The sequence below is a fragment of the Scyliorhinus canicula genome, chromosome 13 (assembly GCF_902713615.1).
Source record: "Scyliorhinus canicula chromosome 13, sScyCan1.1, whole genome shotgun sequence".
Lineage (NCBI taxonomy): Eukaryota > Metazoa > Chordata > Chondrichthyes > Carcharhiniformes > Scyliorhinidae > Scyliorhinus > Scyliorhinus canicula.
In genome coordinates this window covers 84,976,669-85,004,541 of record NC_052158.1, presented here as the reverse complement: position 1 = coordinate 85,004,541, position 27,873 = coordinate 84,976,669, and the positions used below count along the sequence as shown (strand labels likewise).

At 46.5% G+C, this 27,873-nt stretch overlaps 1 protein-coding gene across 1 annotated transcript in view; it reads right to left on the bottom strand.

Annotated features, from left to right (window-relative positions):
* Positions 1-27,873, bottom strand: part of nmnat3 (nicotinamide nucleotide adenylyltransferase 3) — a 106,327-nt gene that overhangs the window by 30,873 nt on the left and 47,581 nt on the right. The window contains exon 4 of the mRNA XM_038815681.1: positions 20,262-20,374. Coding sequence (XP_038671609.1) covers positions 20,262-20,374 — 113 coding nt within the window. The remainder of the gene's footprint in view (positions 1-20,261; positions 20,375-27,873) is intronic.

Below are 27,873 nucleotides of genomic sequence, written 5' to 3'. Positions count from 1 at the left end.
TAATAGCTGTGGTTGCTGTGAGGCATTCTTTGGAAGAAAGCTAGAACAAAATAGGGAAAATTGTCGCAATCATGAGCGAACTGCAAACGGAGATAACTCCCAGAGCCAGAAATTTAAAACATGTGAATTGCCGAGATAAACAAGAGCCAATTGAAGCACAAAGTGGCAGTCTAACAAGTTGCATCTCATTTCCTCCTAGGATTCTTGACTTAAACCTAACACTTGTGCATGAAATCATGATCCAAGCATGAAATGATCCAATTTTTTTGGCTTCGAAGGCTCAGCAAACTAAATTTAACCAAATGACTGCAAGATTCAGCCCAGCATCAGCAGCACGGCTCACTTAAACATCAATTCATTTTTTGTGTACCATATCTCGGATTTTGCAGCAGCGGACTAACAGGGAGGCTATCAACACTCACTGATTATAAGGAGTAAATCAAACAGCAATGTCTGAAGACTGCAGATGCACCATTAAGTACAGAAGTCAGGAAGTTACCGGCTCCCCTACAAGCTTTAATACATCAGTACCACATCAAGAGATTAAGCATTCAAATGCATATAGAGTATGAAGTTGCTGCTCTCACCAGATACACACGTACACACCAGAGAATTAGAGCTGATCCATTCAAGTGAAAGTCCCTTTTGACTGACATGATAAGTTATAATTACGAACACAGTCCCTCAGGCACAATAACATGGAGTCTCAGTCCTTCACATTTTAATTATATGATGAGAGACGTATACTTTTCTATTTTTCCAATTATGTTTTTTGCATAGTTAAAGAAGGCTGTGAGTGAGACAAGGATTTATTGATGAGGGGGAAGGTTAATACAGACAGGTTTTCTGTGAGGTCTAAGAGATGAAAGGTTAAATGTAGCTTTGTGCATTTATAATGACAGATCATGATGGGTTGGAGTTACAAGAAAATAGGTTGGATCTGAAATTTGCATTATGAGATAAGTGGGGAAATAATTTCTTCAGCTGTTGTAATTCAAAAGGAGTTCAGGGGTGAAAAGGGACATTTCAATCTTACAGGGGTTTAATGAGTAAACCAGGGAAGGTATATTCAATTTTATTGACCTGAAAATAGAGGCAAAATAGAAAACTTGAAAGATTGTTATATTTGGAGAAGTGGAGTTCAAAGAGGTGTTTAAGAACAATGGAACCAGAGATGAAAGGGAAAAAATTTTTTAAGGAAAGGGGTGTGAGTTGCTGTGCTCAGAACATAGAAACAAGGAGCAGGAGTAGGCTGTCTGGCCTGCTTTAAAAAAAATTAATTTACGGGATGTGGCGTCGCTGGTTAGGCCAGGATTTATTGCCCATCCCTAGTTGCCCATCAGAAGGTGGTGGTGAGCTTCCTTCTTGAACTGCTGCAGTCCTTGAGGTTTAGGTACACCCACTGTGCTGTTAAGGAGGGAGTTCCAGGCTGTTGCCCTAGCAACAGTGAAAAAACAGCGATAAATTTCCAAGTCAGGGTGTTGAGTGACTTGGAGTGGAAACTCCAGGTGGGGTTCCCAGGTCCCTGCTGCTCTTGTCCTTCTGGATGATAGTCGACGTGGGTTTGGAAGGAACCTTAATGAGTTATTGCAGTGCCTTTTGTAGATACACTGTTGCCACTGTGCGTCGGTGGTGGAGAGTTTGAATGTTTGTGGAAGGAGGAGCAATCAAGCGGGCTGCTTTATCCTGGATGGTGTTGAGCTTCTCGAGTGTTGTTGCTGCACTCCTCCAGGCAAATGGAGGGTATTACATTACACTCATGACTTGTGCCATGTAGACGGTGCACAGGCTTTGGTGGTTCAGGAGGTGAGTTACTCGCCGTAGGATTCCTAGCCTTTGACTTGTCTTGGTAGCCACAATATTAATATGGCTAGTCCAGGCTCCACCATTCTATATGACCCTCTCAATGCCATATTTCGAACTTATCCCCATACCGTTTTGATGCCATTAAAATCTAAAAAATTATCTATCTCTTTTTTGAATACATTCCGTGACTTGGCAACCACAGCCCGCTGCGGTAGAGATTTCCACAGCTTCACTGCCCTTTGAGTGAAGAAAGTTTTGGTCATCTCAGTCCTAAATGGTCCATCTGGTATCCTGAGACTGCATCCCTGGTTTTAGATTCTCCAATCAGGGAAAACATCCTCCCTGCATCGCGACCCATGTGGGCGGGCCTGTGCCGTGGGGGCACTTCTTCCTTCCACGCCAGCCCCTGTAGGACTCCACCATGGTCGGCGCAGAGGAGACAACCCCCTGTGTATGTCCACCCTGTCCAGTCCTGTTGGAGTATTATACATTTCAATCAGATCTCCTCTCATCTTTCCAAACACGAGTGAATGCAGGCCCAGTCTAACCAATTTCTCTTCATAGGATAGTCCTGCCAACACCAGTATCAGCCGAGTGAACCTCCACTGCATCCCACACTGTAGCACAGTGGTTAGCACTGTTGCTTCACAGCGCTAGGGTCCAAGGTTTGATTCCCGGCTTGGGTCACTGTCTGTGAGGAGTCGGCACGTTCCCCCGTGTCTGCGTGGGTTTCCTCCAAGTGCTCCAGTTTCCTCCCACAAGTCCCGAAAGACATGCTGTTAGGTAATTGGGACATTCTAGGTGGGATTCCCCCGAATCGGCCAGAAGGCCCGACGCCGGCGTAAAAAACGGCGCAAACCACTCCAGCGTCGGGCCAACCAGAAGTAGCGTAATTCTCCACACTCCCGGGGCCGAGACCGGCGCCGGCAGGGTTGGCGCCATGCCAGCCGGCACTGAAGGGACTGCACGAGTTAGCACATGCGCAGAACCACCGGCGTGGTTCCATGTATGCGCAGACCAGCCGGCGTATTCTGGTGCAAAAGCAGAGGGTTGTCTCATCTGCGCCGACCATGGTGGAGTCCTACAGGGACTGGCGTGGAAGGAAGAAGTTCCCCCACGGCACAGGCCCGCCCAGAGATCGGTAGGTCCCGATTGCGGGCCAGGCCACTGTGGGGGCCCCCTGGGCTCGGCTCCCGCCCCCCCTCCCCCAGACTGCACCAGCCAACTTACCCGCCACATCTCACCATGTGGGACCATGTCCAATCCACGCCGACGGGACTGGCCAAAAGCGTGCAGCCGCTCGGCCCATCGGGGTCTGGAGAATTGCCAGTGGGGCCACTAATAAAGGCCCCCGACCGCCCAAAAACCAAGACTGGACAATTCGGCAGCCGGTGTTGGAGCGGCGGGGCAGCATTCACGCCACGCCCCCCCCCCCCCCCTCCCCCCTCCCCCTTCACCCCCACCTCCCCAGGGATTCTCCGACCCGGTGGGGTTCGGAGAATCCCACCACCGGAATTCTCCCTCTGTGTACTCGAACAGGCGCTGGAATGTGACGACTAGGAGCTTTTCAAGTAACTTCACTGCAGTGTTAATGTAAGCCTATTTGTGACAATAATAATGAATATATTATTATTATAGCAAGTATATTCTTTCTGAGGTAGGGAAACCAAAACTGCACACAATACTCCAAGGGGGATCTCACCAAGGCCCCGTATAATTCCAGTAAGACATCTCTACCTTTAAGCTCAAATGCTCATGAAATGAAGGCCAACATCCCATTTGCCTTCCAAATTACTTGCAGCACCTTCCTCTCCACTTTTATTCACTGGTTTACAAAGACACCCAGATCTCTTTGTACATCCACACTTCCAAATCTTTTCAATGTGTATAACTTCACATTTAGCCATTTTGTATTACATTTGTATTACATCTGCAATGTGATTGTTCACTCACTCAACTTGTCTAAATCTCCTTGAAACCTCCTTGCATCCTCCTCACAATTCCATTCAGTTTTTTTGTCATCAGCAAAGTTAACATTTGGATCCATCATCAAGGTCACATATATATCATGAACAGTCCAAGCACTGATTCCTGCGGTACCGCACTAGTCACTGCCTGCCACTCGGAACAATCGATAGAATCCCTACAGTGCAGAAGGAGGCCTTTCAGCCCATCGACTCTACACTGACCATCTGAAGGAGCACCAACCCAGGTCCACTCTCACACCCTATCCCCATAACCTCACCCAACCTGCACATCTTTGGACACTAAGGGATAATTTAACATGGCCAACCAAACTAACCTGCGCAATTTTGGACTGTGGGAGGAGACCGGAGCACGTGGAGGAAACCCAGGGAGAACATGCAAACTCCACACAGACAGTCATCCAAGGCCGGAATTGAACCTGTCATGATATGCAGACATGCACCTAATGAGATACAGACAGGCAGCTAATGAACACAGAGAACAGGATATACCCAATCAGCAGGCAGAACACTTGGGGGTGGTTTTCCACTATAAAAGGCACGAGGCACTCACACTCCGCCTCTTTCTACAGAGAGTCCAGTGTATATATCACGTAACGCATACAGCACGTGGCTAAGAGCTAGTCTGGTTCAGTGAGACAGAGATCACACTTAGGTTAGCAGAGAGTCGAACTCACAGAGAACTGTGCTGTGTGACAGGTTCAATAAATCAGATTGAACTAACTTCAAGGTCTGGAGTCTATGTCAGTCATAGCTGCATCCACTTGCAGCCGGTGTTATCTCAATGTGCCGAACACGACACGGTACCTGTAGACTGCTATCCTTAGGTAGTTTATCTCAATCTGTTCCGTGACGACCAGCAAATGCATCCCGGCCCCAGGGAGAAGATCCAGCCTCCTCAACTGCTGCAGCCTTCGGCAATCTCAGTGCCAACTGGCGGACTTTCAAGCAAAGGTTTCTGCTGCACATCGAAGCCTCAGACCTCGAGGGTGCGTCTGATATAAGAAAGATCGTGCTTCTCCTCTCAACTGCGGGGGATCAAGCTATCCAAATCTTTAACTCGTTTAACTTCACCGAAGGCCAGGACAAGACAAAGTTTTGGATCATCCTGGCCAAGTTTGATAGTCATTGAGAAGTGGACACCAATTAAATCTTCGAGCGCTATATATTTAAACAACGCCTGAAGGGTAAAGACGAATCTTTCAACTCCTTCCTAACTAATCTCCGTCTACTAGCACTATCCTGCAACTTTGGTGATATTGCTGACTCGATGATGAGGGGCTGGTTTAGCTCACTGGACTAAATTGCTGGCTTTTAAAGCAGACCAAGCAGGCCAGCAGCATGGTTCGATTCCCGTACCAGCCTCCCCGGACAGGCGCCAGAATGTGGCGACTAGAGGCTTTTCACAGTAACCATTGAAGCCTACTCGTGACAATAAGCGGTTTTCATTTCATGATCAGGGGACCAAATCGTTTTTGGCGTTCATTTTGATCCTCTGAGAGAGCAGCTTTTAAAAATCAAGCATATGACCCTGCCAGTCGCGATTGAAACGTGTACCGTGCACGAGCACGCAAAAAATCGGTATTCCCAATACAAATCGGCTCAAACTGAGAAACTTGCCTCCCACGAGGCAGCGAGTGTGCAGGCCATTGCCTGGATGCAGCGCCTCAGCCTTGATGAAAACGGCCATCTCGCGCACTCTTCCCGGAGCCCCACACATGGGCAATGCAAATGGGATAACGAAGTGGCCGATCACCACACTGCACAGGTGCGAACGTCTGCCGACCGCACTGCACATGTACGACAACGCACGGAACTTAATGCCATGATGTGCCTGAACAGTGGCACTGCCCACTTAAAGAAACACTGCCCTACAAGAGTCAGGCGCTGTTTAAATTGCGGGAAACCTGGACACTATGCAGCCTTGTGCAGGTCTGCACCACCAGTCAAGGGCCAGCAGGTATGTTCGGAGTGTCCAGCAAGGTTTCCAGGATTCTGATCCAGAGGACGATTGCCTGGAGTCCCCCGACCATCTGAGCATCATCACCATACGTGAACATGCCTCACCGACATCATCACGAAGCCTGCCCATCCTCACTGTGGATTCTGCGGTCGAATGGCGTGCGGTGATGCAAGTAAATCACTGCTCTATCCAGTTCAAGCTGGACACAGGTGCTTCTGCCAATCTCCTTTCACTGGCAGATTTCCACCACATCAAGAAGCCACCCAAGCTCCTTCCAGCAGGCTGCCAGCTCCTGCACTATAACGGCAACGCCATCACAGCACTGGGATCCTGAAATCTGTTTGTCTCCAACAGGAGCATTCATGCAAGGCTAAGGTTTGAAATCGCCAAGCCAGACAGGGCCTCCCTGCTCGGTGCACAGGCATGCAAGCTGCTAAACCTTGTGCAGCGGGTCTACACAATGACCTCTCCCAACGTCGATCTTCAAGCGGCATTGACAACATCCTCGCTCAGTATCCGGATGTGTTTGACGGGATGGGCACTCTGCCATATCGGTACAAGATCCTGTTGTGGCCTGATGCCTGTGGTCCACGTTCCACGCCGGGTCCCGACTCCACTGAAGGAGCGCCTGAAGGCGCAGTTAAAGGATCGTCAGGATCAAAGTCACAGAACCGACTGACTGGGTCAGCTCGATGGTATGTGTAAAAAAGCCATCGGGGGAGCTGCGCATCTGTATTGATCCCAAGGATGTCAACCAGAATATAATGTGGGAACACTACCCCATCCCGAAGCGGGAGGAACTAACAAGTGAGATGGCGCATGCCCGGTTTTTCACAAAGCTGGATGCATCGCACAGGTTCTGGCAAATCCAGCTGGCTGAGTCCAGCAGAAGGCTCTGCACCTTCAACACACCGTTTGGCAGGCACTGCTACAATCGTATGCCGTTCGGCATTGTTTCAGCCTCGGAGATATTCCATAGAATCATGGAGCAGATGATGGAGGGCATTGAAGGGGTTCGTGTGCATGTGGACGACGTTATCATTTGGTCCACAACCCCCGAAGAACACATCTCTGGTCTCCAGGGACCGGCAAAAGCAGGACTATGACGCTCATGCCACCAATTTGCCTGTGCTATCCCTGGCTGATGCTGTTCGGATCAGGCTACCTGATGGAGGCTGGTCAGCTCCAGCGGTCGTTGTCGGATCCGACAGGCTGCTCCTCGATCGTACGTTGTGAGTATGGCTGATGGCTCTGTTGTGCAGCGCAACAGACGGGTACAGCGCACAGTTGCCCACCCACAACCATATTCTTCGTTGTTTCCATCTGTTATTGTGCCACCTCCTAACACCTCGAACCACAAGGCCACCAGACTGGCTGCAATCCTGCCCATCAAGGTGCCGTCGTCCCCACCACCACCTCTCCGGCGGTCGACCAGGATCAGGCGCAAGCCCCAGAGACTGGACTTATGAACATTTGTTTTGTTTGCTATGTTCTGTTTTCGCACATTAGACACCTGTTTTCATATGTACTCATGTTGCCATCTGCCATCTCATGCAAATCCGTTAGTTTTTCGGCCTACACATGTAAACACTTTCACATAGGCTATAGAAAAACATTTCAAAAGTGGAGATGTCATGATATGCAGACATGCACATAATGAGATACAGACAGGCAGCTAATGAACACAGAGAACAGGACATAACCAATCAGCAGACAAAACACTTGGGGGTGGTTTCCCACTCTAAAAGGCACGAGCCACTCACACTCCACCTCTTTCCACTGGGGACATCTACAGAGTGAGTCCAGTGTATATATCACATAATGCATACAGCATGTGGCTAAGAGCTAATCTGGTTCAGTCAGACAGAGTAATCACACTTAGGTTAGCAGAGAGTCGAACTCACAGAGAACTGTGCTAACTGTGTGACAGGTTCAATAAATCAGATTGAACTAACTTCAAGATCTGGAGTCTATTTCAGTCATAGCTGCATCCAGTTGCAGATCGTGTTATCTCAGTGTGCTTAACACGACAGAACCTTGGTCCCTGGCGCTGTGAGGCAGCAGTGCTAACCACTGTGCCACCATGCCACCCCACAAAAATACCCATTTATTCTCCCCTATTTTCCTGCCTGTCAACCAATTCTTGGTCCATGCCAATACATTAGCCCGATTCCATGTGCTTCAAATTTGCTTGCTAACATCTTATGAGGGGCCTTATCAAAAGCCTTATGAAATTCCAAATACACCACATCTACTTGTTCTCCCTTATCTATTCCACTAGTTACATCCTCAAAAAACTCCAGTAGGTTTTTAAATCATGATTTGCCTTTCATAAACCCATGCTAGCTTTCTCCAATTCCGTTGATGCTTTCCAAATGCTCTGTTATCACAACTTTTATAATAGTCTCTAACATTGTCCCATCTATTGATGTCAGACTAACTGTTTTGCAATTCTCCCTCTTTTCCTTCCCTCGCTTCTCTAAGGGCCCTTCCTGTTGATTCCCTTATTTTCCCTTTCTTTTCTTTATTTTTGCTGTTATCATTTTGATCCATGGATGCTTAATGAACATATATCTTTAAGTCAAGCAGAGGAAATGATGAGCTTGAAAGTTACAGCATAGTACACTGTGCTAGCCTTGGGCCGCAAAATCCATTGTTTTTGGCCGAGAGCTCGGTGGGACTCAGTGCAATTGGTTGACAATGAATTGGCCAAAAGGCAGTATTCTGCCTGGTAACGGGCAGTGATCGGGTCCTGTCAGAGTTGGGATGGTTTTCTAGGACAAGGGGAAACACAGTTGGAGACCAGAATACTCAGGAAAAAGGACCTGCTCCCCCTCTCTCCCTTGTGTTTTCTCCAGAAAAGCTGCTGTATTCCTGAAACTACGGAGACCTGAGTAAAACCATTACAGACTGGAAAGCCAAATAGAAAACTTGAACTCAAATTCTTGAAGAAAGGTGTTATGGAAACGGCCATCGAAAACAAAGACACTTATCCTTTTATTTTACTTATTTTTTTTACAACCTTCTTCTCCTCTCTATATTTATCTATCTTATGTGGATAGAGTAGAGGGTGGGGCGAGTTTAAGTGGGGTGGGGGGGGGGGAAAGAGGGGTTGGGAATTAGATAATAGTTAACATGTTCTATTTTCTGGATATTTAATTATAGTTTCTGTTATTGCTGTGCTTCGCTATCCGCACTCTCAAGACCAACCGCAACATTGTCATCAAACTGGCAAAGGAGGGGCCACCGTCATACTGAACAGAATGGACAACTGCAAAGAAGTGTACCGACAACTCAATAATCAGGAACACCACAGACAAGTACCTGCAGATCCGACCAAGGAACACACTCGCCAACTCAACAGACTGATCAAGACCTTGGATCCAGGCCTTCAGAGCACCCACCGTGCTCTCATCCCACGTACTCCCCGCGTTGGAGATCTCTATTGCCTCCCGAAAGTACACAAGGCCAACACATCAGGCCGTCCTACTGTATCTGGCAATGGGACCCTGTGTGAGAACCTCTCTGGATACATCGAAAACATCTGAAACCCATCGTACAAGGAACGGACAGCTTCTGTTGCGATACGACGGACTTCTTACAGAAACTCAGCACCCATGGACCAGTTGAACCAGGAACATTCCTCGTCACAATGGATGTCTCGGCACTCTACACCAGCATCCCCCATGACAACGGCATTGCTGCAACAGCCTCAGTACTCAACACCAACAACTGCCAATCTCCAGATGCAATTCTGCAACTCATCCGCTTCATTCTGGATCACAACGTCTTCACCTTCGACAACAAGTTCTTCATCCAGACACACAGAATAGCCATGGGAATCAAATTTGCACCTCAATATGCCAACATCTTCATCCACAGGTTTGAACAAGACCTCCTCACCGCACAGGACCTTCAACCGATGTTATCCACCAAATACATCGATGACATTTTTTTCCTTTAGACCCATGGTGAAGAATCACTGAAACGACTACACGATGACATCAATAAGTTCCATCCCACCATCAGACTCACCATGGACACTCTCCAGAATCGGTTGCATTCTTGGACACACTCATCTCCATCAAGGACGGTCACTTTGCTTTACCTCAAGCCCACGGATAACCTCACAATGCTCCACTTCTCCAGCTTCCACCCGAAACACATTAAAGAAGCCATCTTTATAGGAGGACAAGCCCTCCTATACACAGGATCTGCTCAGACGAGGAGGCGCATAACATACATCTACAGAGGCCGAAAGATGCCCTTGTACGAATGGGATATGGCACTCGACTCATCAATCAACAGTTCCAAAGCGCCACAGCAAAGAACCACACCAACCTCCTTGGAAGACAAACATGGGACACAACCGACAGAATACCCTTCGTCATCCAGTACTTCCCGGAGCTGAGAAACTGCAACATCTTCTTCGCAGCCTTCAACACGTCATCAATGAAGACGAACATCTTGCCAAAGTCATCCCCACACCCCCATCTCTCAAATAACCGTGCAACCTCAAACAAACCATTGTTTGCAGCAAACTACCCAGCCTTCAGAACAACGACCACAACACCACACAACCTTGCCATGGTTGCAAGACGTGCCAGATCATCAACATGGGTACTACCATTACACGTGAGAACACCACCACCAGGTATGTGGTGCATACTTGTGCGACTCTGCCAATGTTGTCTACCTCATACGCTGCAGGAAAGGATGTCCCAAAGCGTGGTATATTGCCGAGACCATGCAGACGCTGCGACAATGGATGAACGGACATCGCGCGACAGTCGCCAGGCAGGAATGTTCCCTTCCGGTCAGGGAACACTTTAGCAGTCAAGGGCATTAAGCCTCTGATCTTCGGGTAAGTGTTCTCCAAGGCGGCCTACTGGATGCGCGACAACGCAGAATCGCCGAGCAGAAACTTACAGCCACGTTCCACACACGAGTACGGCCTCAACCGGGAACTTGGATTCATGTCCCAGTACATTCACCCCCCACCATCTGGCCTGGGCTTGCAAAATCCTACCAATTGTCCTGGCTTGAGACAGTTCACACCTCTTTAACCTATGATTACCCATCTCTCTGGATCTGTAAAGACTTAATTACCTGCAAACACTTGCATTCAAAGTACCGTAATGCATCTTTGACTTTTGTATAAAATGTTTCTGGAACCCACCTCTTCATTCACCAGAGGAAGGAGCAGTGCTCTGAAAGCTGGTGATTCGAAACAAATCTGTTGACTTTAACCTGGTATTGTAAGACTTTTTACTGTGCTCACCCCAGTCCAACGCGGCATCTCCACATCATCTCTCTAATAAGCCTGTGGGTGCTGGATTCATGAAACAGGGCCTGAAGGGCTCTAAGCTCTACACAACACCTTAATACCCTGCACAATGTTGCTACAGGACTTAGACATTCTTCTTGTGAGCAGCCAAAGGTTTTCTGGTGGGCAAGAAGCATTTCTGTGCACTTCCCCATCATACTTTTCCTGTATGTGTCCCACTGAAGTTGTCATGAGGCCTCTGCAACATAACTCTTTGTACAACCTCATCCTGAACTGGCTCTCATGCTATCCTTTTCCCTTTCCCTGGCTGCTGGCCATTCATGCCTGGCGACTCACCTCACAGAGATTCCATCCCTACCCTACCCTCTGAAGTTCATATTGTGTCAGTATTTGAGATGATGGCTATGATTATGGGACTGGGTGATGATGTTACATAATAATCAGTGTCACTCATTACTTCTCCACTTTACACTCCTGTACCATTGATTTTCAACCCTTGGTTATCTGAAAGGAGACAGAGATAACAATAGGGTGGCATTGAGGGAATAGAGGGATTGGTGGGGGAAAAGGCAGAGACACCTACTTAGAAAATCTGCAGCTTGGGATCAAAAGAGATTCAGGGATGATAGAAAGTAGGATGTGGTGAGGAGGATTAAGTAGGAGCAGACTATCATTCTTGCACAACAACAACAAAAACAGAAAATTCTGGACAATCATAACAGATTTGACAGCATCTGTGGTGAAGAGAAGAGAGTTAACGTTTGAGTCTGGATGACTCTTTATCATTCGTCCATGCTTTCAGATAGAGTGGCTCACTCTAATGATGTATCATGTGGAGATGCCGCGTTGGACTGGGGTGAGCACAGTAAGAAGTCTTACAACACCAGGTTAAAGTCCAACAGGTTTGTTTCAAATCACTAGCTTTCGGAGCACTACTTCCTCAGGTGAATGAAGAGGTAATGATGTAGAGCATGGTTTCCTCCACAGAGTAAGGACATGCAGCTGTGTCTGTCCCATGTCAGTATGCTGGCTGCTGCCTGCAGTACTACCCTACCTTATGTCAATGTGGGTGGCGCAGTGTATCTGAATGATGTGACAGCCACACTGGAATAGTGAGCAGTGTGTGCACGCTGTGCCATGTACGATTGCAGCATTGTTACGTGTATGAGTTGAAGTGATGAAATTTGAGCTGTGAGTCACGATTGATTAAGATTCTTGGTAGGCAAGTAAAGCTGTAGAGATATGGCATTGACTGACCTTGACTACTCTTGGTCGTCACTGAACTTCTTTCGCACAAACTGTCAAACAGTGACTGCTGCAAGTTAGAAGTACAGGAAGAATCCAGTCACTGGGGATAAATTTTTATTTAATTGTCGCACTAATCAGGTGACAAGCGCATTAACTGTTCATTTAGAATTCCGCCCAATATGATTTTCCAATGGTCTCCGTGGCTTTATCACGTTCAAGTCCCTCCAAGGCCTTGCCCATCTGTATCTCTGTGACTTCCCCCTGCCCTATGACTCCCTAAGAAGTTTACACTGCTTCATGTGACAAATTCCATGGCACTATTTCAAAGAAGAGCAGGGGCAGGGCCGGTTTTAAGCCTATTTGACCAATTTCATCAAATTGGGCCCCGCACCTTAAGGGGGCCCCGCGCCAGCAGCGACAGAGTTACCGTTTGAAGCCTTTTCTGTATTCTAAGAGGAACTATAGGGTAGTTTTTACTTTTGGGGAACGCACCGCATTACCGTCGACAAATCCTTCAGCCCTGCGCCGCCAAATCCTTCCGCCCGGGTAAGTAAGTTTCAAAATTTTAGTATATCAAGCATTTAATGTTTTTTTTTTGGTTAAAGACGAGCATACTACACGAAATATAAACATACATAAATTTTTACTTTTGTAGAGTAGGGGCCCCGCCATCACTTTTCTAATTGGGCCCGCAATTCCTAGCACCGGCCCTGAGCAGGGGAGCTAACGCAAAAACATGCTCAGTATTTATTCCTCGCAAGCACAGATTACCTGACCGTTATCACTTTGCTGTTTATGGAAGTTTGCAGTTTGCAAATTGGCTGCCACACCGTGACATTACAACAGTGACAAACCACAAAAGTATATTCTCGGCTCTGAAGGTGCTTTGAAACATCCTACAATCGGGAAAAGCTCTTTTCATTTTTCTCTAACCCTGGCCTCTTTGGCATTCACCACTTCCTCCGCCTCAGCAATGGTAACCGTGCCTTCAGCCAACTAGGTCGTAAGCTTTCAAATTCTCTGTATGATGCTTCTCTCCTTTAAAATGCTTCTAACATCTACCTCTTTGACCAATCTTTTTGCCATGTTTCCCCACATATCCTCTTTGGTTCCGTATTGCTATGTCTGACTACGTCCTTATAAAGTGCCTTGGAGTGTTTTACCAGTCTATAGGCGCTGAATAATTGGAAGCTGCTTTTCTTGAAAAACACACTGCTCACTCTTCCATTGTGGAATTTGTTTCATCATCATAATTGCAGTAATGTGACAGTTCTCTCTTACTGAACAAGCTTTATTTTCTACCTTGGATTTGTCTGCCTACTTTGTGATTGCAGTGGGCTTCATTAGCCTGATGGCTCGTATTTGACTTTGTATTTTGTTCCAACTTGGACCTTGAGCCCAAAAGTAGTTTCATATATTATGGTCAATGATTTTGAGATCATTGTAACATATACCATTCACATTTAAGGAGAGATGGTAGTTTTGTGGTAATGTCACTGGACTAGTAAACCAGAAGCCCAGGCTAATACTCTGAGGACATGGATTCAAAAGTCCCTACAGCAGCTGGTGAAATTTGAATTCAATTCGTAAAATGTGGAATTTGAAAGCGATCTCGGCGATGTTGACCATGAAACTATCATTGCCATGTAAACACATCTGGTTCATTAAAGCTCCTTTCGGGAAATAAATCTGCCATTCTTACCACCTGGTCTGGCCTCCATGTGACTCGAGAACCACAGACTCTTAACTGCCCTCTTAAATAGCCCAGCTTGCCACTCAATCAGAGACACGCCACACAATTAGAGACACGCAATGAATCCAGGCCTAGCCAGCGACACTCACATCACATGAAAGAAAAAAAAGATTTATTTTAAAAATCTGCCTTCAAGTATAGCTTTGTACTAATATGTTAACCTCGTCCTGAAACAAGCTTCCCATAAATTCCTGAAAGGTTCAGATCACCTTTGCAGGGGAAGAGTTAAACATTTCCCTGAATGGGAGTCATGTCGGTCAATAGCAAATAAACCGAGTTCCCTTAAACTTGCCAGGACTATCAGCTGAAAGCTAAGTGACACTTGGGTGACACTTGGGTGACTAATTGGTGAGTGTGCAGAATGCTTGAAGATCCAAGCATGATAAATTTAGACTTAGAGGACACGAGAACAGTAGGGAGATTAGTTGGTATTGAATTATTTATTATTCCTCATTATTTATTGAAAACTTTTTATTTCTCAGTCAATAGCTACTCTGTAAATGGACTATATGTGTCTTTGAGCTTTGCTTTGAAAACAAGATTTGGGCTGCTAGTTATTTAAGTAGACAAAATAATCCAAGACACTTGGGATGTAAGTAATATTTTAGCTACTGGGTTGACCATGAAATAGGGGAAAGAGAAAGGAAATTAATTTATAGATTTTTAATGAACTTATCCATCTTAACTGATTTGAGGACCACAGTAATAAATCTTACATTATAACCTGGACCGCATCCATATGCATAGAGAGGTCCTGACGTACAACAGGGAATTAAAAAATGGGCTGGTAAATTGAACAGGCAGTAAAAGTAGAACACAAGTTTAAATAATTAAAATGAGTTGGTGTGGAGCACAGTGTGGCTGTTTGCTGAAGCCTGTAATTGTTATCGGATGTACTAAGAGTGGGGCTGCTGCAGGAATTCTTTTAATTCATCTGAGCTTTTAGGACATGAGAATCAAAAGGAAAGACAAATTCAGGTGCTTTTGAAACTGAATGAACAATGTCACTCACAGATCAAAGAAATGCACGTTGTAGAAAATAGAATTCTCACTGCACTGTGGTGCAATACAGTCGACTCTACTGAGACTAGTTAAGATACTAGGGTGCTCTACTGGGAAAGAATAAAAGTACATGTATAGGCTATTTCCATTCCGTGCTTCGCCTTTCTTCGGAACACCCGAATGATGAGGCTAGGCGTTAATCATAGTAAAATGCTCCAGCCTGACATTGATCAGTGTAACATTTTACTTCCCAAAAAAAAACTTTCCAATGTTTCTTTCTCAGGGCTCCATTTCGTGTCCTATTAAAAGTTACACTGACACACTTACTTCCCAGCAGTAATGGAACTGGGCAAAAGACAATTCATTCCACAGAGTATAAAAATTGTAATTGTTAGGAATTTATTTTCCGCTTGCTAATTTACTCAAGAATAAGAAATAATTCGCTGGGTTTTTCTTCGAGGCCACTCGTGGTAATAAAGAAAGAATAAACTAATTTGCATTCATACAGAGCCTTTCATAACCCTCCGATGATCCAAAGTATTTTTGACGGTGTATAAAATGCTTCTGAAGTACAACCACTGTCCCTCACACGTTGAAAAGTCCCACAAATGGTAATAAAATAAATGGCCTGGTAATCTGTTTTAGTGATATTGTTTGAAGAACAAGTATTGGCCATGAGTCTGGACCACATCCTGCTAATCTTCAACTAGTGCCTGGGATCTTTTATGTTCACCCAAGAGGCCAACTTGATTTTATGGCACAGAAAAAATTTGCTGCCGAAACTACAATGACAGGTTTTCTAACCATCACCATCAATAACTTGCAAAATGTCCAGCTACTTGAGGGGAGGAAGAGATGTTCGTGAAATTCAAATTGCCACAAGCTGTTGAACGATTTGCACTGTTCCACAGGTAACTTTGTGAAAAGGACAGCTCACCCTCAACCTCCCCGTGAGTTTAATAAAATTGCTGCACTGAATGCAATGATTGCCGGTTAGAGCTGCTAATTAACAATCCAAATTCCTGGTTAACGAGAACATTTCTGTTCATGCAATGTCAATCAATCTCTCTGGCTGAAAAAAGGAACAATTTAAACAGTAGAATCTCATTTCTAAAAATGTTAAATACATATATTGTACGTCATGATTTATAAAGTTAGATATTTTAATTGTTCTTACCTTTTTTTCTCTTTCTGTCTCAATCTAATTTTCCCTTTTCATTTCTCTTTCTGTCACCTGGTTTTACTCTAATCCACGTAATTTCCTTCTCTATCATTACTCTCAACCCTCAAATTGCAAGGTGAGGGAGCTAGACCATTGGCGTGATTCTCTGTTGCCCGATGGGGTTATCAGAATCGCCGATCGGGGGCAAAATCAACTCCGACCCCCTAATCGGGGCTAGCGGCAGTTTAATCCTGGTCAGCAATGCTCCGCCTCCTCAGAAATAGCATAATCGCGTCACTCGCCACGCGCCGTAGAAATGGCATTGGCGAGTCATCGGCAGGCCCTCCCGCAATGCTACGCCCCCGATGGGCCGAGTGACCGATAGCGCAGGATACATGTGGTCACAGCGGTTGGGAACTCAGCATGGCGGCTGCAGACTGTGTCCAGCACCACCACACTCGGCCGGGATCCATGCCACTGGCCGGGGGGGGGGGGGGCGGGGGAGGGGGGGGGGGGGGGATATCCAAGACGGCTGGGGGACTGGTAGAGGGTGGCCAGGGGTGGCCTGTGGGGTCGCAGATGGTGAGTCAGGTCCGCGCATGGTATTCGCCATGTTGTGCAGCCCTACCACTGCAGGTCTTCAACCGTGGGCATGCGCGGACAGGGACCCCGCCATTCTCTGACCGTTTGCGGCGCGGGAGCCTGGAGTTTCACCCGTCGCCGCTGCTAGCCCCTCACCAATCACAGAATTGGCAAGGGGTCAGCGCTGAATTTTCTTTCGTAGAACTTCCGCAAATTCTTCATTCGAGCTGGCACTTAGCAACAAAAACGGAGAATCCAGCCCCATTAGTCTCACCATTCACCAAGGTTCCAGATCTCCTGTTGCCATCATCTGTCTGTACTTCCAGCAACTCGTGCCTTAAAATATTTTGAAATGAAGGACAAGAGACGGTAGGACAAGGGAAAGATTTTAACTGACAAGACACCCTCCAGACAAATCTGGGCGAATTTACTTTAGGGGTTTAGCACTGGCTTGTAATGCAAAATAAGGCCAGCAGCGCGGGTTCAATTCCAATACCGGCCTCCCCAAACAGGCGGCGGAATGTGACGAATAGGGGCTTTTTTTTTAATAAACAATTTTATTGAGGTAGTTTTTGGCTTTATAACAGTTACAGACATCATCAGAAAGAAAGCAAAAAAGGCAAAAATGTGCAAACATCCACGTACTTTCAATACTTCCATCGTAACATATTGCACAAGCCCGCTCCCCTCCCACCGGTACTACCCGCCATATTTTCCCTCCTACTCTACTCTACCCCCCCCCCCCCTCCCCCCCACCCCCCTGCTGACGCTCACTCTCCCGCAAAGAAGTCAATAAATGGTTGCCACCTCCGGGTGAACCCCTGCACAGATCCCCTCAAGGCGAACTTAATTTTTCCATCCCCAGGAAACTCAACATGTCCGCAAGCCACCACTCAGTCTTCGGGGGCTTTGAGTCCCTCCACGCCAATAATATTCGTCGCCGGGCTATCGGGGAAGCAAAGGCCAAAACATCGGCCTCTTTCTCCCCCTGGACGCCCGGGTCTTCCGAAACCCCAAAAATTGCCACCCCTGGACTCATCCCCACCCTTGTTTTTAGCACCTGGGACATGACCCCCGCAAATCCCTCCCAGTACCCCCTCAGCTCAGGACATGCCCAAAACATGTGAACGTGGTTCGCTGGTCCTCCCGCGCACCTAGCGCATTTGTCCTCTATCCCGAAAAATTTGCTCATCCGAGCCACCGTCATATGGGCCCGGTGAACGACCTTAAATTGGATCAGCCCGAGCCTAGCACATGTCGCGGTCGAATTTACCCTACTCAGGGTCTCTGCCCACAGCCCATCCTCCATTTCCCCGCCTAGCTCCTCCTCCCATTTAAGTTTCAGTTCCTCTGTCTGGGACCCTTCCTCCCTCATAAGCACCTTATATATACCCGAGACTCTGCCCTCCCCTTCTTCCCTTCTAGAGACTATTCTGTCGAGGATCCCCATTGGCGGGAGGCGTGGGAAAGATGGGACCTGTCTACGAACAAAGTCCCGCAACTGTAGGTATCTAAAATCATTTCCCCTTACCAACCCAAATTTCTCCTCCAGGCTCCTCAAACTCGCGAAGCTCCCTTCCAGGAACATGTCACCCACCCTTCCCGCCCCTGCTCGCCGCCATACTCGGAACCCCCCATCCATACTGCCGGGGGCAAACCGATGGTTGTCGCAGATTGGCGCCCAGACAGACGCCCCCATCTCCCCCACATGCCTCCTCCACTGGCCCCATATCCGCAGGGTCGCCACCACTACCGGGCTGGTGGTGGAATAGGGGCTTTTACACAGTAACTTCATTGAAGCCTACTTGTGACAATAAGCGATTATTATTGTGATTATTATTATTGTTATTATTGGCGTTCAATTTGAAAAGTGCAGAACTCTTTTATTAAGAGTTTGTCAACAATATTATTTCAAACCCTTTCTGCAGAAATGCTATGGTACTCACTCGCACTTGGAATTTATCAGTGCTTTTAACCAGTTTAATCTTGTAAATATTTCAGTTGTTTAAATTTAGCAAACGATATGGGAACGGAGGAGACGCCGACCGAAGAGCTAAAGCGCAAGTGGGAGGAGGAGCTGGGAGGTGAGATAGAGGATGGTCAATGGGCAGACGTGTTGAGTAGAGTCAACGTGTCCGCAACATGTGACAGGCTCAGCCTGATACAATTTAAGATTGTTCACCAGGCGCACATGACAGTGGCCCGGATGAGCATATTCTTTGGGGTGGAGGACAGGTGCACAAGATGTGCGAGAGGACTGACGAACCATGTCCACATGTTTTGGACATGTCCAAAGCATAGGGGATTTTGGCAGGGGTTTGCAGACGTCATGTCCATGGTGTTAAAAACAAGGGCGTCGCTGAGTCCAGAGGTGGCGATTTTCAGGGTGCCGGACGATCTGAGAATCCAGGACGAGAAAGAGGCAAACGTTCTGGCCATTGCTTCTCTGGTAGCCCAGAAACGGATACTATTAGCATGGAGGCACTCAAAGCTCCCGAAGTCGGAGACCTGGCTATCGGACATGGCTAGCTTTCTGTGTTTAGAGAAAATCAAGTTTGCCTTGAGCGGGTCACTGTTGGGGTTCACCCGGAGGTGGCAACCGTTGGTCGACTTCTTTGCGGGACATTAATCGTCAGCGGACGGAGGGGGGGGGGGTGGAGTGGTTTAGATTAGAGTCGGGGGTCAATAACGGTGGGATCTGTACGAGAAGTAAATGGCTTTTGCACTATGTTAATAGTTTCATATATTGTTTATTTTGTTGTTGTTACTATACCAAAAATACCTCAATAAAATGTTTATTAAAAAAAAAAATTAGCAAACGCACTGCAGTTCCTAGGGAGAGGGAAAGGCGGAATTTGTTTGATGGTTTAGGTGCCTTAAGCACTGAAAAAATAAAAATGCTAATGTAAATTAGGAGGTCAGGCACAATCAAACAGATTTTCTTTCCTCATAAAGCACGTGGCTTCTTTTTTTTGGAAAAATATCTTGTTTCCCCAGTGGCTCCAGCATTTAGCCGGTGAGTAGCTGAGCTGTTCAGACTGGGAAGGTCCCCAGTTTGATCCCTGACCTGTGCTCAGTCACATGATAATAGCCTGGGAATGTTTAACGACAATACATATTGCTGGTTTCATCATTAGGTTTAGAGTAGGGAGAAAGGCTGACCCCTTATAATGAACGTTGTTGAAAGTGCCCACAGGTTCAGTGGGTGAGGAGCATCGGCCTTTGTTGTCATGCCCCCACAGTGGAACAGCCCACTGACACTCAACAGTCAAAACTCACGTGTAAACACTGGCCATGCAGGTGAAGTATTTCGGGGATACCTCTGCCTGAAGATCCATAGCTCAAGAAGGACCAACTTTCAGGGAGAGGAGTGGGTGAGAGAAAATCCATGAGGGGAAAAAAAGAGCACTTAAAATTCAAAAGTGAGTAAATAAGCCAGTCTCTGGAAATCAAAAATTCCTGAACATACATACCTGACTGAGCTTTGGGCGAATCTACGTTATACTTCTGTTTAAGTGTTTTTGTGCTTTCGAGTGATGTTCCGCTCATAGCTTGAGATTGGTGAAACAAAGCATTGTAATGGTGCCTGCAAAGAAAGAAAAGTAGAACAGTAAAACCCTGTTTACACTAATCTAATCAAAGATACATAAGGAGATTTAGTCCTGCTTTCAATTAATACCAAACAGAATCTCAGCAAATATACAAAGGATCACTTCAGGTTTTAATTCACTTTTTACTGATTTCAGCACATAGTTGCTGGTTAAATGGGAGACTTTGCAGAAGCGGTAACCAATTCTCTTTTGTATTTCTCAATAGAAGACTGTTTCCTTGACCTCCTTCGTCACTGTGAGCTCTGCAGAAGCAGATATTCTTGTGAGAAATACTTACTTTGGCTGAACCAGTGGAATAATGTCTGTGGCTTTTAGCTTTATTTACTGTTAAAAAAAATACTGGCATGTACATTGTACACAGTTTCATTTACATTTCAAACCAGGGAATATGCTTAACTTTGTGGCACCACAGCAAGCTGTTGGGTGTTATCATGGTTTTAAAGCTGATTTTTGACTGTAAAAGTCACCATTTGGGCAAATCTGGCCTGAAACGTCATGTGTAAACATCAACATTCAATTCTCTGGTGTAAAACTAACTGGTGTAATTATTAACAGCACCACGTGCGGTCTCAGATAGATACAATGGAGGTCACTCGCATTTGGGAGCGGAAACTTCAAGTTTCCATTTAAAGGGATTGGGACAATTAAAGGAAAGAAGCAGAAAAGGAGGACAAAATTCTGAAAGCCTTAGAAAACCTTAATCTGCTGTGGCCTTCCACAAAATTTTCACCACCTCTCAATATGGCTTCCTCCATCTCACACCGTAACTGCATGATGCCCTCTAATTCAAATCTCTCTGCAAGATAATGAAATACTCTGCAAAAACCTCAGCCAATTGTGGTATAAGCTCGATACCACGTCAATTAATCTTTATTTCTTTATGAGTATGCCAGTCGACTTACAAATCTGTACTCCTATGAAACCACAACAATCCGCTGCTCAACTTTCCATTAACAATAACACAATAGTTCATAAATGGACCTGACTAACTCCTTCTCCTTCCCAGCGTCCAATAGTCAAGGTTTATTTCCTTTATTAGTTGGTCAATGTAGATATTCCATCATAGTCTTCATATGTCCCTGCACGGCCAGCTTTAAAGTAATCCTAAATATTTAATGAATCCATGTGTATGATATTAGGGATCGTCTGTTCTATATGGAGCATTTGAGAACCTACTAAATTTATATTATAATCGTGAAAAGCCTATTCCTAAGGAGGAGAATTTCATCTGTGGGTTAGATATACACACCAACAGTATCTAATATAATGTACAACAACAACTTGCATTTATATCATGCTTTTAACATGACAGATGTCCCAAAGGCACTTGTCAGGATCATTGTGAAACATAATTCAATCTAAGGGTGCGGAGAGAAATGAAAGTGGAAAATGCAGAGGCATCGCAAATATCTCCTAGTCTTCCTTAGACACAGGGGTGGTGCCAGAGGACTGGAGAATTATGAATGTGACATCCTTGTTCAAAAAGGTGTGCAAGGATAAAGCTAGCAACTACAGACCAGTCAGTTTGACTTCAATAGCAGGGAAACTTAGGGGAAATATAGCTCAGGACAAAATCTACAGTCACTTAGACAAGTGCAGCATAATCAAGAAATTCCAGCATGGATTCATCAAAGGAAAATCATGATTAACTAACTTGCTGGATATTTCTGGGGAGGTAACGGAAATGGTTGATAAGGACAACGGTGTTGATGCTGTGTGTATGGATTTTCAAAAGGCATTTGATACAATACCACACATCAGACTTGTGAGCAAAATTCTAGCTCATGAATAAAAGGAAAAGTAGGCATTTGGATAGGAAATTGGTTGAATTACAGAAAACAGTCCTTTTCTGTTCTTGATAAATATTAATGACCTACATAGTTGTGATCAGGGCATGATTTCAAAATTTTCAGATGATACGAAAATGGGAAACATTTTCAACTGTGATGCGGATCATCTTGAACTTCAAAAGGACATTGATATGTTGGTGAATTGGGCAGACAAGGGGCAGATGAAGTTCAATGGCAAGAAGTGTGAGGTGATTCATTTTGGCAGGAAGAATATGGAGAGACAGTACAAAATAAAGGGGGAAACTGTAAAGGAGGTTCAGGAACAGAGGGACATTGGTGTATAAGTTTCATTGAAATGGCAAGGCATGCTGAGAATGCAGTTAATAAATCATACACTATCGGGGGCATTGAGTGCAAGAGTAAGGAAGTCATGTTGAATTTCTGTAAGTTAGGCCTCATTTGGAGTACAAGGTCCAGTTCTGGGCAGCATACTTGAGGAAGGATGTGAAGATACTGGTGAGTGTGCAGAGGAGATTTACAAAAATTATTCAGGTGTAAAGAACTGTACTTTTGAGTGTTATAACCTGCCTGAATACTATTGGCTGGGAACTAGTGGGTATCCCAGGACTCTTAAGAGAGTGCCAGCATGATCTACTGTGCCTGAAGCCTTTGGGACTCCTCTAATCGGCCTTGCAGTCATTGGAGTATCGGTGGCAACTCCTCCTGAATCTCTGGCTCTGGCTCATCATCTGTGGCAGCTCAGGGAGAACCTTGTCCAGAGGATCGGCATCTGGCTTGGACCCAGCTGAGTCCTGGGATTCAACAGAACTGTTGTCTCCCTCGGATGTTCCTGCCTCCAGCTGATGTGTATCAGCAACTCTGTGGTTCTCACCAGATAGTGACCCAGAAGCCTATTTTCTCATGTTGCCCACGGAGCTGCGGGTGATAGCTGTGACGAATTTGCGGTGTTCTCCTCGGAGCTCTCCTCCTAGCTGGTCTCTCGGGTGACAGGGGGGTGGGGGCCGGCAACGACTCTGGATGGCCCGGCCTCATGGTGCTCTTGCAAGTCAATGCACATGGATTCAGTGAAAGAGAAGAATAATTGTGTGGGACACCAACAACTGACTTGAGACAGATTATGAAGGGCCAGTGGATCCTCACTTCACTGGTGCAGGCGGCCTCGCTGTCGGTCACTTATCCTCGGGCACTCCAGGGCCCTTACTTCATCGGGGATGTCTGAATCTCTGGACTTACTCCTTCCCATCTTCTCCCTTTCCTTCCTACTGTGGGCTATTTTCTCCCGCGGGGACAAAGAGAGGACATTGTGAGCCATATGCTTGATGGGTCAGGTAGCATGTATGGGCACCACATCAAGACATTAAGGGGGTGTGATGGTGAGCACCAGGAAGTTCTGAGGAACAAGCTTGAAGGTTGGATGTTGGGAGGGTATGGTGTCAGCCTGGAATGGATGGACAGAGGGCTGTGGGGTAGGGGTTTTGTATCGAGGGATGGCAGGGAGAACTGATGCTAGGAGATGGTATTTACCCGTACAGCTCATGGGAGGTCATTCACCTTCTTCCTACATTGATGGTGACCCTGCTGATCATGCTGCCTGCACTAAATGAAGCTGCCACCACCTCCCAGGCAGCATTTGTCATCATGCTGCTGGTTCTCCTACACCCTGGGGAGTACGGGTGCCCAGCCTCTACTCCACAGTGACCAGAGACCTGGTCAGGTAGGCATGCCCAAATCGAAGAGCTGGTCTCTGCATTGCCATCCGCCTAGATTGACAGGGAGTGAATGCTGAGGGACTGTTAAAATGGTGCCCCGCCTTGTTAGCTGCGAGCAGCTGAGGTGCAACTCAGGCCTATCAGACGGTGAGGGAGACAGGCGTGGCATGATTCAGGTGGGGGCTCGTCTTTTGGACTGAATATGGGTGAATACCAATCCCATTGTGCCATTGCAGCCAGTACCAATCACCCCACGAATCCCGCCCAAAATGAAACTTTGTCATCTTTCAGGTGAATCATGCCCACAGTCACCAACTGTGACTCGAGTAAGTAAAATTGGACAGGTGAGTTAGCAAGCAAAATTATTTTATTTTTAAAACTTAAAAAAAACAAATTTAGAGTACCCAATTCATTTTTTCCAATTAAGAGGCAATTTAGTGTGGCCAATCCACCTATCTGTACATCTTTGGGTTGTGGAGGCGAAATCCACGCAAGCACAGGGAGAATGTGCAAACTCCATTCGGAAAGTGACCCAGAGCCAGGATCGAACCTGGGACCTTGGCACCGTGAGGCAGCAATGCTAACCAGTGCACCACCGTGCTGCCGCAAAAATTTGACTAAATTTGATACAGCAGGAAGTCCAGATGATGATTAAAAAGTAGAATGGGCAGGATTTACAGGGGCTGGTTTAGCACTGGGCTAAATCACTGGCTTTGAAATCAGACTAAAGCAGGCCAGCAGCACAGTTCAATTCCCGTACCAGCCTCCCCAAACAGGCGCCGGAATGTGGCGGCGAGGGGCTTTTTACAGTAACTTCGTTTGAAGCCTACTTGTGACAATAAGTGATTTTCATTTACAAGCCTCATCGTACCCAACTTGATGTTGCAACGAGACCGTTGAATCTCCCGAGGCTTCTCACGAGATTCACAATGCTTGACATGTCTTGTGAGATTCAATCAAACCTTGCGAGATGTCACCACCTGCATCTCGCCCTCATTGGATGTGATCCAGGTCAACATATTTGAATAAGGCATTAGACTCAATGGGCACGATTCTCCGCTGCCCACGACGGGTCGGAGAATAGCGGGAGGGCCTTCCCGACATCCCGCTATTCTCCCCCCCCCCACAGCCGCCCCACGACACGAATCGCTGCTCGCCGTTTTTTACGGCGAACAGCGATTCTCCCCTAGCCGATGGGCCGAGTTCCCAGGCCTTTACAGCCGTTTTCACAAACGCAAACACACCTGCTCTCACCGTTCGTGAAAACGGCCGCAAAGTGCCGTTCCCGACAACCATGGCACCGATTGGCACGGCCGCACCATGGCCGTGCCAAGGGTGGCATGGGCCCGCGATCGGTGGGCACCGATCGCGGGCAGCGGGTCCGAAACCCGCGCACTCTTTGTTCCTCCGCCGCCCCGCAGGATCAGTCCGCGGGGCGGCTGAGGGGCATGACGGCCCGCGTATGCGTGATGACATCATCTGCGCATGCGCGGGTTGGAGCCGTCCAATCCGCGCATGCACGGCTGACGTCATCGTGCGCGTCAGCCGCCGTGACCCTTGGCGCGTGGGCTTAGCGACGGTCGCTAAGCCTGCAATGCCGTGCTTCGTGGGGCCGTGCTGCTAGCCCCGACCGGGGGGAAGAATCGGGTCCCGGGAGGGGACGTGGAGGCTGCCGTGAAACACGGCCAGTTTCACGGCAGCCTTTACGACTCTCCGCATTTGCGGAGAATCGCGCACAATATGTCTGCACCGTATTCTCCCGAGATCTGGAAGTAACAGCCTCCACAGTGAGACATCGACTGGGCGTCATTTAGTACTGGTCCACACAAATGTGAACCAGTCTTAACGGCACCTGGGTGGGTGTCCCAGGCCATTAATGACCCCCGGGCGGTCAGGCTCTGGGTAGGGTGGTACCATGTCACTCCTGATGACATCCAGGCACCCTGGCACTGTCAGGGTGCCTGGGCAGCACTGCCAAGGTGCCCAGGTGCCAGGTTGCCCATGCCAGGGGTACCCTTTAAGAGGTGGGTGAGGGGAAATGCTCAAGGACCCCGGAAGAGATAAGTTTGTTGCAGTGGGGGGGCTCCAGAGGCCGCGGTGGGGATGCTTGGGGGGGGGTGGGGGGAAAGATCGGGGATGCCTTTATAAGTGGCGTCCCAATGTGCGAGTATTCTTTGTGCAAGTTTTGAGCTTGTCAGTGAGGAAAATTATGTAAGTTTTTGTAAGTGCGGCCTCAAAGGGGTGTCCCTGAATGAGGCAAAAAAATATCAAAGTGCCATTGTTGCAGAGCGGCGTGTTTCCCGGCGCTGTAGCCGCCAAGGAACACCCCGCTAAACGTGTCCAAAAGCGGACTCTGATTTTTTTTTTCCACGATTAAATTGCAGCCAATAATTCCAACGATTCTAACAGTTGCACAGTTTCAATAATATTTAGCAATATTGTTTGCGTCCTCCAAAGGCATTGAAGAGCTCTATCATAGAAATGTTCTGGTTTGCAAAGAGTGTGATCAGTGGAATAAAGCCACTACTAGATCCAGCGTCTCGGCTAACCATGGAGCCAATTGGATTTCTGTTTAGCTGAAAAATGTTTCCTTCAGAGCAGCTCCTCTCTTCACTGCAGTGCTGAAGCAAAGCACCCGATGGATATCTCAATGCTGCACATGATTGATTATTCACACCCTCAATCACAATGTTCCTGTCACTACTTGTTTGAATTACTCCATGTGTCATGCAGACTGCAATCAGCCTGCCCAGAAGCTTTCCTGCTTAGCACTAATTCAGCAATTCTTTGAACCCTGAACCAAATAAAAAATTTAATTTGGATTTGGATCAAAAAATTGGTTCTGCAGGCCCGGTGTGCCCATTCGAATGACAAAAAGCAGCTCCTGAAATATAATCGCTGGACACGTGCAATTGCACTTGTCAGCTCGCTCAAAGGGCAGGTTTCTAATCTAAAGTCTGAACCAGTATCAGCATTCGGAAAAATGAGTTTACTACGCTTATCAGTATGTTACCTAATAGCCAGAAAGTCGACAAGCAAATCATCAAACATTTTGATATTGTGGGGACTGCAGTGTTGAATTTTAGCTCTAAACAGTACAGTTTGTTATTTATGGTATCACAATTGTATCTTAACTGTCAACATTCAAATGATAACTGCAGCAATGGTGAAAATGTTCACTGACTAGAGAGAATGTTCGCTACTGATAATAGTCAAGCCCTTTTTTAAAAACAAAGTTGTTGAGTTCTGGTCGATCGTGGTCTGCAGGGATTTGACACAGCTGAGGGAATTTTCACGCACTTATAACTATACTCCTACAAATTCTTAAATGTAATTAATCATCCTTTTTCAAAAAAACTGTTCTGTATCAGTCACAGCTTGAGGTGCCCTTGAACAAGACTGTCACTGCAATGAATCATGGAGTTTTTTCTGACGCTGTAATTTTCTGCCAGGTTTAGATGGTGAGTTACTTATGTTGGTTGATTGTATGGAAAGAAATGTGTTGCACTTATGTAACGATTTCTAAAACCTCAGGCCACCCCAATTGCCAACAAATGGCCAATTAATAAGAAACTCTGATCAGAAGTTTTGACTTTTTCCTCACAGAAAGGAATGCAAAACATCTTCGAATGTCTGGTTACAGACCGTGATCCAGGACTCTCAATGTTGGAATGAGGAATAGTGAGACAATCCAGGGTGCTGGTTCTGTTGTTCTGTTTCTCACAAACAATCAGCACAGGATGCTGAGATTGTACATAGCTGTCAGGATGAGGATCCTGTCATAAATCATTGTTTGCTTGCGATTCTATTGTGTGAAGTTTAAACATTGCTTGAAATTCTATTGGGTGAAGTTTAAACATTGCTTGCGATTCTATTGGGTGAAGTTTAAACATAGCAGCTTCAGGGATTGAATCGCGTCCAACTGGGGAGGGCTATTGATTTTTGAAAGTTGTA